The sequence below is a fragment of the Ovis aries genome, chromosome 2 (genome assembly GCF_016772045.2).
Source record: "Ovis aries strain OAR_USU_Benz2616 breed Rambouillet chromosome 2, ARS-UI_Ramb_v3.0, whole genome shotgun sequence".
In the NCBI taxonomy this organism is placed as follows: domain Eukaryota; kingdom Metazoa; phylum Chordata; class Mammalia; order Artiodactyla; family Bovidae; genus Ovis; species Ovis aries.
In genome coordinates, this window is record NC_056055.1 from 108541177 (window position 1) to 108555692 (window position 14516).

The window sequence follows — 14516 nt, forward strand, 5'->3', positions numbered from 1 at the left end:
GAAAGTGAAGTCACTCAGTCGTGTCTGACTCTTAGCGACTCCATGGACTGCAGCCTACCAGGCTCCTCCATCCATCGGATTTTCCAGGCAAGAGTACTGGAGTGGGGTGCCACCTCAATAAAACCCCCTAAACCCCAAAGCATATATAAAATAATGGAATATAAATGGCTTCTATAAAATTAATAGGTAAAGTTTTTAATTGTATAACTCACCATTATATACATGAAACATAATGAATCAAAAGAGACAAGGGACACCACCCTGCACATGGGCGAGTGGAGACTTACTTGGCGTGCCGGATATCTGGCAGGGACCTTTCTAGAGCAATGTTGTTGCTGACGAAAATGTTGAAACCATTTTCCCTGTAAGCTGAGTCATCGTGGTCTTCCTCAGTGAGGGGGTAAGGTTTTCCATGTTCACCTTTCCCTATCAGGAGAAAAGAAAAAGGGATTAGTGTCTACCTAAAAACCATTTCCACTTCTAGAGCAGATAATAGGATGTGAATGTGTTTCTTTAGTCTCTCTTGTTATTAGGCTCCAGAGACACTCCAGCAGCAAGATTTTATCAAATCATCATTTTATTTCATTTAGAGAAATGAAACATAGTCATAATAAAAAGTAAGCAACACAGAAGTAAAAAGTACAATCTCACCTCTCAGCGAAAACCACAGCTAAGAGCTTAAACATTTCTATGCAGATATATATACTGATAATATACATACTGCCTTATAATTTGATTTTATCAAACATAATTGAATAAAAAAAGGCATTACTTCATTTACTTCTGATGGTTGATATTATTCCATGGCCTTTCAATTTGTAGTATTTGATCAAAGTATATTTCTAGGTTATTTTCAACTTTCTATTTTGTAAGTATCTTAATAAACATATTGGCTTGCTTAAGATTCCTAGATATGTATACTTGGAAGAGGGGGGATAATTCCTGCAAATAAAGTTGCCAGAATATCTTTAGAGTTAGTAGATTGTTTTCTAACATCACCAGAAGCATTATAGAATATTTTGAAATTTGCTGGTAAAAATACAGATTATTCAAACTTTAATTTCCCTTCTGTCAAATAATAACAAAGTTAATTTACATATATTTATCACCTGTATTTCTTACATTTTGAAACAGATTTTCATAGATTTTACAAGACAATCTGCGTTTAAGAGAAATTTACATATTATGTTTGCTAAAGCTTTATTAAGAATCTGTGTTGTAAATATTTTCTAGGTTCATTTCATTTAAATCTAAGGCTTCTGTTTTCTGGTTTGCCTGGAAGGAGCTTGGAAAGTTCCTTTCTGTCTTAACAGCAGATAAAAAGCTGAACAGACTCAACAACACTTTTTGGATGCAGAAGAGAGGAGTAGACACAGGACAGGAGAGACAGATGGGGGAAACAGGAGCCCAGGCTTACCAGAGCAAGAATTCTTGAGCAGAAATGCCAGGAACCAGTTGTCCAGGGTAGGAAGTCTGAACTGTAACTGACAAATTGCTGGAGACTCAGAGCAGGCAAGCCTGAGAGGTAAAAGGTCTCCAAGGATTCAGTCAAAGAGAGGCTCCAATTTTATTGTGCTATTTATCTCCAGGAGCTCAACAAAGCTCACAGAGTAGATATCAGAAAAAAATTCTCTTGTGTTCTTGGCAGGAGGAAGATAGAAGAAACCATTTTGAAGTATGCCTGGTTCTTCCCATCAACAAGGCCTGCCCTCTGGGCAACCCAGTTAACCAGAGTCCACCTGCTCAGGTGTATCCTGTTGAGCATAACGGGCCTAAGAGAAGGGAATTCCTGACTTGATCCCATGGTAAATATCCTGCCCAACCAAAGTGGGGAGGAAAATCCTGAATGCCCTCCCACACACCTCTACATCACATCATGAAAGGCATGTTTATAGCAGTTTCTTTTACCAAGTATATCACATCCAACTTTCAAGGAAAACAAACAAACAAAAAAAATCACAGGGCATGCCAAAAAGGCAAATAAATAAATAAATAAATAAAATAAAATCACAATTTAAATAAAGTAAGCATCAGAATTGAGCTTCTTGAGGCCAGAATACTGAAATGGTTTGACATTCCCTATCCCAGTGGACCATGTTTCATCAGAGATCAAAATAGTCAATCCTAAAGGAAAGAACCCTGAATATTCAAGGGAAGGACTGATGCTGAAGCTGAAGCTCCAATACTTTGGCCACCTGATGGGAAGAGATGACTCATTAGAAAAGACACTGATGCTAGGAAAGATTGTAGGCAGGAAGAGAAGGAGGCAGCAGAGGATGAGATGGTTGGATGGCATCACCGACTCAATGGATATGAATTTGAGCAAACTCTGGGAGACCGTGGAGGACATGGGAGCCTGGAGTGCTGTGCAATCCATAGCATTGCCAAGAGTTGGACATGACTCAAGATTGAACAACAACAAGCATCAGAATGAGACATGGCAAGAATTGTGGAATGACCAGGCCAGGAGGTGAAAACAACTATGATTAATATGCTAAGGATCTAATGGATAAAGTAGACAGCATGCAAGAACAGATGGGCCATATAAACATGTGCACATACAATGCGAACAGGAGAAGAGAGAAAATTGATACCTGATAATATCTGAAAAAACAATGACAGAGAATTTCCCTGAATGAATATCAGACTCCAAACCATAAATCCTCGAAGATCAGGGTACACCTTGCAGGCCAATTACCAAAACACTACACTGAAGCATATCATTTTCAAAATAAAGAAAATCAAAGATAAAGAAAAAATCTTGAAAGAAAACAAGAGGAACAGCTTCTTAACCTATAGAGGAACAAAAATAAACTTTTATCCAACTTCTCTCCAGAAGCCACAGAAGCAAGAAGAGAGTGGAGTGAAATATTATATTGACAATTAAAGAATTGATAATAATAATAAAAAAAACCTATCCACCTAGAACGCTATCCTCCGTGAAACCACCCTTCAAATAAAGGAGAAATAAAGGCCATCTCAGACAAACAAACATTGGAGGAATTTGTTGCTATTAGACCTGCCTTGTGAGAAGCATTAAAAAGATCCATAAGGAGAAAGACAATGATATAGGTTATAAACGTGGATCTACATAAAGCAAGAGTATTGAAGAAAGAATAAAGGAAGGTAAAATAAAAAATAAAGCCTTTTCATTTTTCTTATTCTTAATAGAAGTTGGTTCAAAGTAGAATATTAGCAATGTAATAGATTATATATGTTTATATATTATATTATTTCTGTGTTCATTATATAGACACACATATGCTTATGAAAAGTGGAACAGAGGACAGCAATGATACAAGACATAGGAGAAAGGAATTAAAAATTAGGATCATTTTATGATTTTAAGGTATAACACTCCTCTTAAAATGCTGTAGTTTTATTTATAAGTGGAGTTGCATTAGCTGTAAATGCGCTGCACAGTCTAGGGCAACCACTAAAAAAGTTACAAAGAAGCAGAGCTATCTGAGTCCCTGTTATCTCAATTTAAAACTGATAGAGAAACAAGAAACTGTCAAGCAAGTTAACAACATTTCACTTTCTGTATATGAAATCAATATTTAAATAACACTTTTCTCCATTGCTGTTTTTAAACAATGTTCAGCTCAGTTCAGTTCAGTCACTCAGTTGTGTCTGACTCTTCACGACCCCATGGACTGCAGCACAGCAGGCCTCCCTGTCCATCACCAACTCCTGGAGTTTACTCATACTCATGTCCACGGAGTCGGTGATGTGATCCAACCATCTCATCCTCTGTCGTCCCCTTCTCCTCCTGCCTTCAATCTTTCCCAGCATCAGCGTCTTTTCAAATGAGTCAGTTCTTTTGCATCAGGTGGCCAAAGTATTAGCGTTTCAGCTTCAGCATCAGTCTTCCCAATGAATATTCAGAACTGATTTCCTTTAGGATGGACTGTTTGGATCTCCTTGCTATCCAAGGGACTCTCAAGAGTCTTCTCCAACACCACAGTTCAGAAGTAAGTAGCTGGAATATACCAGTATCAGTATGTTCTTGTGATCACTTCAGCCCAAGAAAGCTGTGTAGTGTTTTAAAAATTATTGTGATGATGTAAAAATTATTGTGATTCATTTAGCAAAAAGAGTTGGACAGAAGGCTTTTCCTATGTATCAAAACTTTTTTTTTTTCTTAAATTTTAAAATCTTTAATTCTTACATGCATTCCCAAACATGAACCCCCTCCCACCTCCCTCCCCATAACATCTTTCTGGGTCATCCCCATGCACCAGCCCCAAGCATGCTGCATCCTGCGTCAGACATAGACTGGCTTTGTCATCTGTGTACCTAGAAAAAAAGTAAATAAATTTCTTTAGTTGAAAAAAAAAAGAAGCATAACATATACTAAGAAGTGGAGAAAAATGGTATCATATAAAATGCTCAGTTCAAAGCACAAAAGACAGAGAAGTATAAGGCAAACAAGGAACAAGGATGACAAACAGAAAACAGCAATGAATATGGTAGAGATTAATGAAAACTATACCAGTAATCACTTTGAATATCAATGGCTTAATGCATCAATTACAAGGGATTCTCAGAGTGGATCAAGATAAATCTAAGATTTTTTTCCATCCAGATGATTTTACTTTTCTACATAGTTTTTTATTTACACATCACATTTATAGATAAATCAGGTCCAACTGTACTATTTGGAGAAGTAAATGGCAACCCACTCCAGTGTTCTTGCCTGGAGAATCCCAGGGACAGGAGAGCCTGGTGGGCTGCTGTCTATGGGGTTGCACAGAGTCGGACATGTCTGAAGTGACTTAGCAGCAGCAGCAGCAGGCTTGGAGAAGGCAACGGCACCTCACTCCAGTTCTCTTGCCTGGAAAATCCCACGGACAGAGGAGCCTGGTGGGCTACAGTCCATGGGGTCACTAAGAGTCGGACACAACTGAGCGACTTCACTTTCACTTTTCCCTTTCATGCATTGGAGAAGGAAATGGCAGCCCACTCCAGTGTTCTTGCCTGGAGAATCCCAGGGATGGGAGAGCCTGGTGGGCTGCCGTCTGTGGGATCGCACAGAGTCGGACACTACTGAAGTGACTTAGCAGCAGCAGCAGCAGCAGCAGCAACTGTACTATTATTTTAAAAATTCATTTATGAATTGTTTCACTAATATTTTGTTTTGTTTTATTCATTAAAATTTTTGAACCATCTAGAACTTGTTCTGGTGTGAGATGTGAGGAAAACCTCACTTTATCATTAAACAAATGGCTGTTATAGGATTGACATTTAATGAATAATTTGTCATTTTCTTTCTTGCTTTAAAATGCCACATATAAAAGTAAAAATAGAATTGCCATGCTGCTGCTGCTGCTAAGTCACTTCATACGACTCTGTGTGACCTCATAGATGGCAGCCCACCAGGCTCCCCTGTCCCTGGGATTCTCCAGGCAAGAACACTGGAGTGGGTTGCCATTTCCTTCTCCAATGCACGAAGTGAAAAGTGAAAGTGAAGTCGCTCAGTCGTGCCCGACTCTTAGCGACCCCATGGACTGCAGCCTAACGGGCTCCTCCGTCCATGGGATTTTCCAGGCAAGAGTACTGGAGTGGGGTGCCATGGCCTTCTCCAGAATTGCCATATGACCTAGCAATCCCAATTCTGGCCATAGATCTGAAAAGAGAAAAACTAATTTGAAAAGATAGGCTTCCCAATGTTCATAGCAACCCTATTTAAACTAGTCAAGATATGGAAAGAACCTAAATACCCATTGACAGATGAACGGATAAAGATGTAGTACACACATACAATGGGATAATGCTCGCCCAGAGAAAAGAACAAGATAGTGCCATTTACAGAGACACCAATGGGCCTAGAGACTGTCATACGGAGTGAAAAGTCAGAAAGACCAAAACAAAATATTGTCTATTAACACATATATGTGGAATCTAGAAAATGATGGTACAAGTGATGTTATTTGCAAAGCAGAAATAAAGATGCTGATGTAGAGAATAAATACATGGACAGTGAGAGGGAAAGGGTGGGTGGGGTGAGGTGGGAGATTGGGATTGACATATATATGCTATTGATACTGTGTATAAAATAGATCACTAATGAGAACCTACTGTGTGTATAGCACAGGAAACTCAGTGCTCTGTGGTGACCTGAATGGGAAGCGCAAAAGGAAGGGGAGATACATGTTTACAAACGGCTGATTCATTCTGCTGTACAGTGCAAACTAAGACAATATTATAAAGCAACTAGACTCCAATAAAAATTCATTTAAAAATCTATATAATCAAGCCTTTGATCAGATTTAATTTTTTTTGGAGAGGTTTTTCATAATCAACACATCTTAAACCATCATACACAGCGCTCCACACCCTCTCTAGATCCCAAATCTGCATATATATATATATATATATATACACTACATATAGCTTGCTATTCTACATTTATGTTTTTGCCTGTTCATCAGCAATCTTTCAATTGAGATAGAAGCTTCATGCAAGTAGGGCCTTTCTTCTGTGTCTCCAAATATCCCCAGGACCTGGAAGAGTTTCTGCCACATAGCAGATAATCTAATAAACATTTTTGAGTCTTATACAGATAAGGAAGTGATAAGATTTGGGTTCATTGAAAGTGAAAGTGTTTGTCGCTCAGTCATATCTGACTCTTTTTGACCCCATGGACTGTACAGCCTACCAGGCTCCCCTGTGCATGGGATTTCCCAGGCAAGAATGCTAGAGTGGATTGCTATTTCCTCCTCCAGGAGATCTTCCAGACCCAGGGATCAAACCCATGTCTCCTGCATTGCAGGCAGATTCTTTACCATCTGAGCCACCAGGGAAGAAATAAAGATACTCATGTATTTATTCAAAATCACATATTAAGCAACTACTCTGAGCAGGAGCTGGGGATTAAATGATGAACATCAGAGTTATTACCTATAATATCATGTTTAACAGAAAAAAATTTAAAAAGCAGATCATTGTGGTTAGAAAAGCAGTATGATTGCCCATGAGATCCTGGAGGGATGGATGATGTCTTGCTGTCTACGAGTCTATAAGTCTTAGTACAGTGCTGATCACGTGGCTTGCTCCACAGCATTTCTGTGAGACGAATACATGGGGAGATGAATGAATATACTTAATTAATTAATGCATGAGGAGTGTCTCTCAATGATATGGGACCTCTCAGCAGAGGTAAGGAAGGCTAAAGGTAAACAGGCAGAATTGTCACAGGCGTGGTTCAGAGACCTGAGAGTATAAAGTGTGACTGCGAATTCGAGCTAAGGTTTGTTATGGCTGGAGTTGGAGGCATGGGTGGAAAGGTGGTGAATTGTTGGTTTTGAATTTTTCTGAAAGTGGTAAAAGTTCTAACTAAAGTAGAGTGTAATAAATCAATAATCCATACTGGAATCTCTAGGGTGACAGTTGAAAACCTTGTAGGAATGCACAGCACAAAACCGAACCAAGGAAAACATGAAATAATAAAATGGACTATTTAGGTGACAAAAGATTCCAGAACTTACTCCTCTTACAATTCACAGTTTGTATTGTTTGACCAATATCTCCCCATTTCCCTCAACCCTAGCCAGTCATTATCATCATTTCACTCTTCCTCTATGGACTAAGGATTTTTACATTAATATATAAAGTGATATCACTGAACATTCGTCTTCTCTGCCAACTTGTTTTGATTAGCATTTACAACAGGTTATTCTTCACCTATCAGAAAGAAGGAAATCCTTCTATTTGAGACAATGTGAATAGACCTTGAGGGCATTACATTAAAATGAAAAGGAAAACTCCAGACCTACATGGATTCCTTGATGAATTTATTTTTCCGAATGTCAAAGTGAGAAATAGTGCCATCTTTATAGGAATATTTTTAGAAAAGAGAGACTCTAAAAATATCTTTTTAGAGTATCAGCATAAGCCTGATATCAAAACCAGGTAAGAGTATTACAGGAGAGGAAAATATCAGATCTATGTCTCTCAGGAATATAGATTAAAAAAAAAGTAACAAAAGATTAAGAAAATGAATCTACCAATATTTTAAAAGACAGCTTATAATGACCAATTGGGATTTATTCCAGCAATACAATGTTGACTTAACATTCAAATTCATCAATATAACTCACATTGAGGAATAGGTCATATTATTTCAATATTTACCAAAAAAATCATTTGATAAAACTCAACAATAATGGAAACTTTCAGTAACCTAGGAGCAGAAGGGGACTTTAAATATATAACAAAGGGTAACCGCATGAACAATGTGGGAAATATCATACATTATTGGTGAAGCAGAACACTTTCCACACTGAGGCTGAAAACAAGAAAATGTCAAGTGTTTTTAACTCTACTCAATCTGCAATCTTGATCCTGTCTACCTGGAGCAATCAAGAGAAATGTCTTTAAGAAGAAATAAGAGCTGTAAATACTGTAAAGGAAGAATAAAGACTAATTCATTTTAAATGACATGAATGTGTACCAAAAAAAGAGACAAAACTGGAAAACTATGAAAACTGAGGTAACTTTGTCAATTTTTACTGATAAAGGTCAATATAGAACCAACTCTTAATGCACTAACAACAAATTTGAAATACACTTTTTAAAATAACATGAAAATAGCAATTGCCTAGGAATAAATCTAACAAAATATGCCCAAGGTTGTTCCCCATACTGACAATACAAGAAACTTTGCTGAAAGAAGTTCAGTTCAGTTCAGTCGCTCAGGCGTGTCTGACTCTTTGCAACCCCATGAATCGCAGCACGCCAGGCCTCCCTGTCCATCACCATCTCCCGGAGTTCACTCAGATTCATGTCCATTGAGTCAGTGATGCCATCCAGCCATCTCATCCTCTGTCGTCCCTTCTCCTCCTGTCCCCAATTCCCTTCAAGCATCAGAGTCTTTTCCAGTGAGTCAACTCTTCGCACGAGGTGGCCAAAGTACTGGACTTTCAGCTTTAGCATCATTCCTTCCAAAGAAATCCCAGGGCTGATCTCCTTCAGAATGGACTGGTTGGATCCCCTTGCAGTCCAAGGGACTCTCAAGAGTCTTCTCCAACACCACAGTTCAAAAGCATCAATTCTTCGGCGCTCAGCTTTCTTCACAGTCCAACTCTCACATCCATACATGACCAGTGGACAAACCATAGCCTTGAGTAGACGGACCTTAGTCACCAAAGTAATGTCTCTCCTTTTGAATATGCTATCTAGGTTGGTCATAACTTTTCTTCCAAGGAGTAAGCACCTTTTAATTTCATGTGTGCAATCACCATCTATAGTGATTTTGCAGCCCAAAAGAACTAAAGAAGTTAATAGACAGCTAAATAATCAGAGTAACAGAGTATGATCTTGGATTGAAAGAGGTATCTTTAAGTGGTCCTTTCTCAAGGGACCAATCACTAGTCTATAAAGTAATCCAAGTTAAAATCTTGGGAGTGCTTGCTTCCTTATTAGTGGCAATGTTATTGTGTGTGTGATTGGGATGTTTTATGTAGTGAGATGAGCTGAGTTAAACGTGTATTTGGAAATGTAAAATACCTAGAATACTTACCACAATGTTAAAGGAGTACACAGCTGGGGAAAACTAAAACTATACACATTTGGTTACAGAATAAACTAACACAAACTTGGTTACCTAAAAATAATAATGCAATCGTATATTAATAATAACCATTCATTGTTTGTAATTATATCTCCATTGTCTGACTATGGAAACTTCATTTTTAAAAAGAAGAATTGCCAGAGATATGGGTATTTTTTATATTAAAAACCTTACTTATATTTTGATTTAGCCTATAAGGAGTTAAGTAGCAAGAAGTATTTACATTCATTCTGAGCACAGATCTTTAAAGTAGAGCTGATATAAATCTATATACATGAATTGATGTTGTTGATAAGGATTTGCTGTGGAAGAAATTAAGAATCACCTATGTCTAAAATGCTTCCCAGGTTTTTTGGTGGTAAAGAATCTGCCTGCCAATTCAGGAGATGTGGGTTCAATCCCTGGGTTATAGTAAGATCCCTGGAGAAGGAAATGGCAACCCACTCCAGTATTCTTGCCTGGAGAATTCCATGGACAGAGTAGCCTGGTGGGCTGTAGTCCATGGGGTCACAAGAAGTCAGACACAACTTAGCAACTAAACAACAAAACAATGTCTAAAAGAGACACATTTATATAGAAGTCTTAGTGTTCTATCATTTTTCAGCTTTAATATGATCTTGGGGAGAGGCTTTATTTCCTAATTGTGTAGTTATTCTTTGAATTATCATGAAAAGCTAAATTGTTTTCAGACAACAGAGGAGAAGTTATGTTAAGAAATACTTTGCCTCAACATCCCAACCATTTAAAAGCTTATTTAACTTAATTCATCACTGGTGCACACTGGTTTTACCTACACAGTTACAAATAAAAATTTTCTTAATCCTTAAGGTCTAATGATAAGCAGGACTAAGTCTTGTTCAGAAAGTATGTGTAACATATACAATAAGATTTCTGCATCTTATCTCTCCTTCAATCCTCACTCCTCTACAGGGAAGTGCTTGATTTAATTTCTATGCAGTGAATTCCCCAGGAAGTGACAACCTTTTATTTTTAAATATAACATTACTGTCAAAAGCATCTGACTTGAACTGTTAGCATTCTTCTTTGTATAATTTTCACAAACTGTCAGAGTTCCATGGCTTGAACATTTTTTATCTCTTCTAAAAAAATAAGGCAACATGATCAAATTGCATGCCCATGTCATTTGAAGTATACAGAGAAGAAGTTGAGATCAAACCCATCAAAGAGTGGGAAAAAATGCAAAGAAAAAATAAAGAAACCACTGGTAAAAAGGTAAATTAGAATCAAAGCAGCGAGAGAAAGGAAGATTAGCAAAGAGAACATAACTGAAGCTAAGATGTGTGTGTGAGGGTATATTCTTATCAGAAATGTATTTCTTGTAATAAATAAAATCTGGGCAACAAAGTCATAGTTAACATTATCATCTGTTAATAGTAACATTATATACAGCCTAAGGAAATAACTGAAATTACATTATACTACATAATAAGGAAAATATAGAGGCCGTGATTCTAAATAAATTCAAAAAATTATTTTAGTTAAATATTCACAAGAAAAATAAAGAGAATTCCAGAAAACATCTATTTCTGCTTCAATGATTATACTAAAGCTTTTGACTGTGTGGATCACAACAAACTATGGAAAATTTTTAAAATAGATTGGAATACCAGACCATCTGACTTGACTCCTGCAAAACCTGTATGCAGGTCTAGAAGCAACAGTTAGAACCAGACATGGGACAATGAACTGGTTTCAAACTGGGAAAGGAGTACATCAAGGGTGTATATTTTCACAGCCTTATTTAACTTCTATGCAGTTTAACATCATGTGAAATGCTGGGCTGAATGAAGCACAAGCTGGGATCAAGACTGCCAGGAGTAATAATCAATATCCTCAGACATGCAGATGAAACCACCATCATGGCAGAAAGTGAAGAGAAACTGAAGAGCCTGTTGATTAAAGTGAAAGAGGAGAGTGAAAAAGCTGACTTAAAGCTGAACATTCAAAACAAGAAGATCATGGCATCTGGTCCCATCACTTCATGGCAAATAGATGGGGAAATAACGGAAACAGTGATAGACTTTCTTTTCTTGGGCTCCAAAATCACTGCAGATGGTGACTGCAGCCATGAAATTAAAAGACACTTGCTCCTTGGAAGAAAATCTATGACCAACCTAGACAGCGTATTAAAAGCAGAGACATTACTTTGCCAACAATGGTCCGTGTAGTCAAAGCTATGGCTTTCCCAGTAGTCATGTATGGATATGAGAGATGGATCATAAAGAAGGTTGACCACTAAAGAACTGATGCTTTTCAACTGTGGTGTTGGAGAAGACTCTTGAGAGTCCCTTGGGCTGTAGGGAGATCAAACCAATCAATCCTAAAAGTAATCAATCCTGAATATTCATTGGAAGGACTGATGCCGAAGTTGAAACTCCAATACTTTGGCCACCTGATGCAAACAGTTTACTCATTAGAAAAGACCCTGATGCTGAGAAAGATTAAATGTTGGAGAAGAAGGGGAAGACAGAGGACGAGATGGTTGGATGGCATCACTGACTCAATGGACATGAGTTCGAGCAATCTCCAGGAGATGGTAAAGGACAAGGAAGCCTGTGTGCTGCAGTCCATGGGGGGGGGGGTGTCACAAATAGTTGGGCACGACTGAGTGACTGAACAACAACAATTAACAAGGAACCTGAAATGATCTCAGCTTTCAGACTGAGTGAGTGATAAGTATAGATATATGTCACATTGAAAATAGTTTCTTCATCAAAACAACATATTAATTTTGATTATGAATGACAACAAATACGTTCTAAAGCATATGCCATTTACAATACAATTTTACATGAGGCTGAAGAACCAGTGAAATCTTGTTTAGCAGATTATTAAGGAAGCTGGATGCATGAGAAGGGATGAAGGGATGAAAATGATGACATGTGCTATTGTCATCAAAAACAAAAACAGCATGAATATCACATCCTCAGTCTGGCCTGGGTGGTTGGGGGAGTGGTGAAGAGATAACTTTGGTTATTAAATGGACAAAAGAAGGCGATTTCTGTAACTCCACACTAAGGACTATATGTTAACATACATGTCCTAATTTCAAGACGAGTGGATTTACATTTCTATGGAACCAAAATAGACTTCCAAAAAGCTCACTAAAGTATAAATGATTCTTTCTCCCATTACTGTAGTGATGGAATGAAAAATTATCTGTGGTCTGTGCTTCATAAACTTCTCATTGTTCCAACAAATGTGGCGTAAAGAAGGCATAGACACCTGAAATATGCAAACAATAACTCTAGTAATGTTGTTGAGTGAAGAGATTTTAATGGCATGTTAAACTGCTTAGATTTACAGTAATGTCTTAAAGACTATGTTCACATCATTAATATCAGAAATGTCTATATTTTAAGTAACCAGACAGCCTTCCCACCTTTATAATAAAATTTTCTACTGTTCTTCATATATATTTTATTATACTTTCTTCATTTAACTAGGAACTGATTAATTACATCTAGGTAACCATATATATATATATATATATATATATATATATATTACTATAAAAGGAATAAACTATTCTCATCCTGTGGATATGTTTCCTGGAATGTTCAGTTCTCTAATTCCATGCCTCACTCAAGCAATTTTTCTTGTCTGATTGAACCATTCTGGAAGTGATAACTCAAGATTGGTTGTCAAGAAATCTTTGACATTTTGAATTGGTCATACAATTTCTTAAAATTATTTTTCTCTTCTGTTCTTTCATTTTCATTTGTGCTACTAGTTAGGGAGATTTTGTCAATTTATCTTTGAAATTCTGTACTGAATTTTTCATATCTGTTTGTATATCTTGTTTATTTTGAACAATTTCATTTTCTTTACTGAATGTTCCTTCAAAAACAGTGATCTTCTATTATGAAGGCAGCATAATCTCTGATTTATCTACAGATATTGTGTCAGCTATGGTTTATTCAAGGAAGTAGAACTTGCATCTCATCTATAAATCACTAATTTTTCTAAAGGAATGGAGTATTTACAGAGAAATACTTACAAATCGGAGTAATAGTCAAAAACTGGAAAAATTTCCTCTTGAAGATGGTAAACTATGAGATGATAACAAAACTCTCCCTCTCTTTTACTCAGACATATTAAAATGCTTTAAAATCATACCGGTATTCATCACTAGCAATGACACAAAGAAATCGAGGGAAGGAGGCAAGGGGCAGGGAGAAAACCAAAAAGCTCAACTCAGTGCAAATGTAAACGCACCCCTCAGCTTTAAGTCAATCATTTGTCATCAGGATGGCACCAATTAAAAACAATGACATGCTATCCCATGCCTATTAGAATCACCAAACTAAAAAGAATGGCCATACGACGTTTAGGCAAGAATACAGAAGCGCTGGAATCATTATATGTTTGCTGCTGGAATACAAAATGGTAAAAACCACTTTGGTGAACAATTTGACAGTTTTCTAAAACTTTAAGTACATATATAATACATGATCTAGGCATTCCACTCTTAGGTGTTTCACAAGAAAAAAGTGAGCATATGTCCATTTAAAGACCTGTGCATGACTGCTCATAATAGTTTTAGTTACAATAGCTTCAAACTGGAAATAACCAATAGTCCATGAAAAGGGATATGGATAAACACACTGCAGTGTGTCCAGACACTAGAATGTGTGTGTGTGTGTGTGTGTGTGTGTGTGTGTGTGTGTGTGTGTGAACGCACTCTTTCACTAAATCATGTCTGACTCTTGCGACCCCTTTGACTGTAGCCGGCCAGGCTCCTCTGGCCATGGCATTCTCCAGGGGAGAATACTGGAGTGGGTTGCCATTTCCTCCTCCAGGGGATCTTCCTCACTCAGGGACCAAACCTGTGTCTCCTGCATTAACAGGCACATTCTTTACCACTGAGCAACCTGGCAAGCCCATAAATACTGTGATACAACTTTGTAATAAAAAGAGT

General features: G+C 37.4%; 1 protein-coding gene across 1 annotated transcript in view; it reads right to left on the reverse strand.

The window, feature by feature from the left end:
- The window catches only part of LOC132659304 (polypeptide N-acetylgalactosaminyltransferase-like 6), a 648338-nt gene that overhangs the window by 48814 nt on the left and 585008 nt on the right, over window positions 1-14516 (reverse strand). Inside the window, exon 3 of the mRNA XM_060411050.1 lies at window positions 288-426. Coding sequence (XP_060267033.1) covers window positions 288-426 — 139 coding nt within the window. The remainder of the gene's footprint in view (window positions 1-287; window positions 427-14516) is intronic.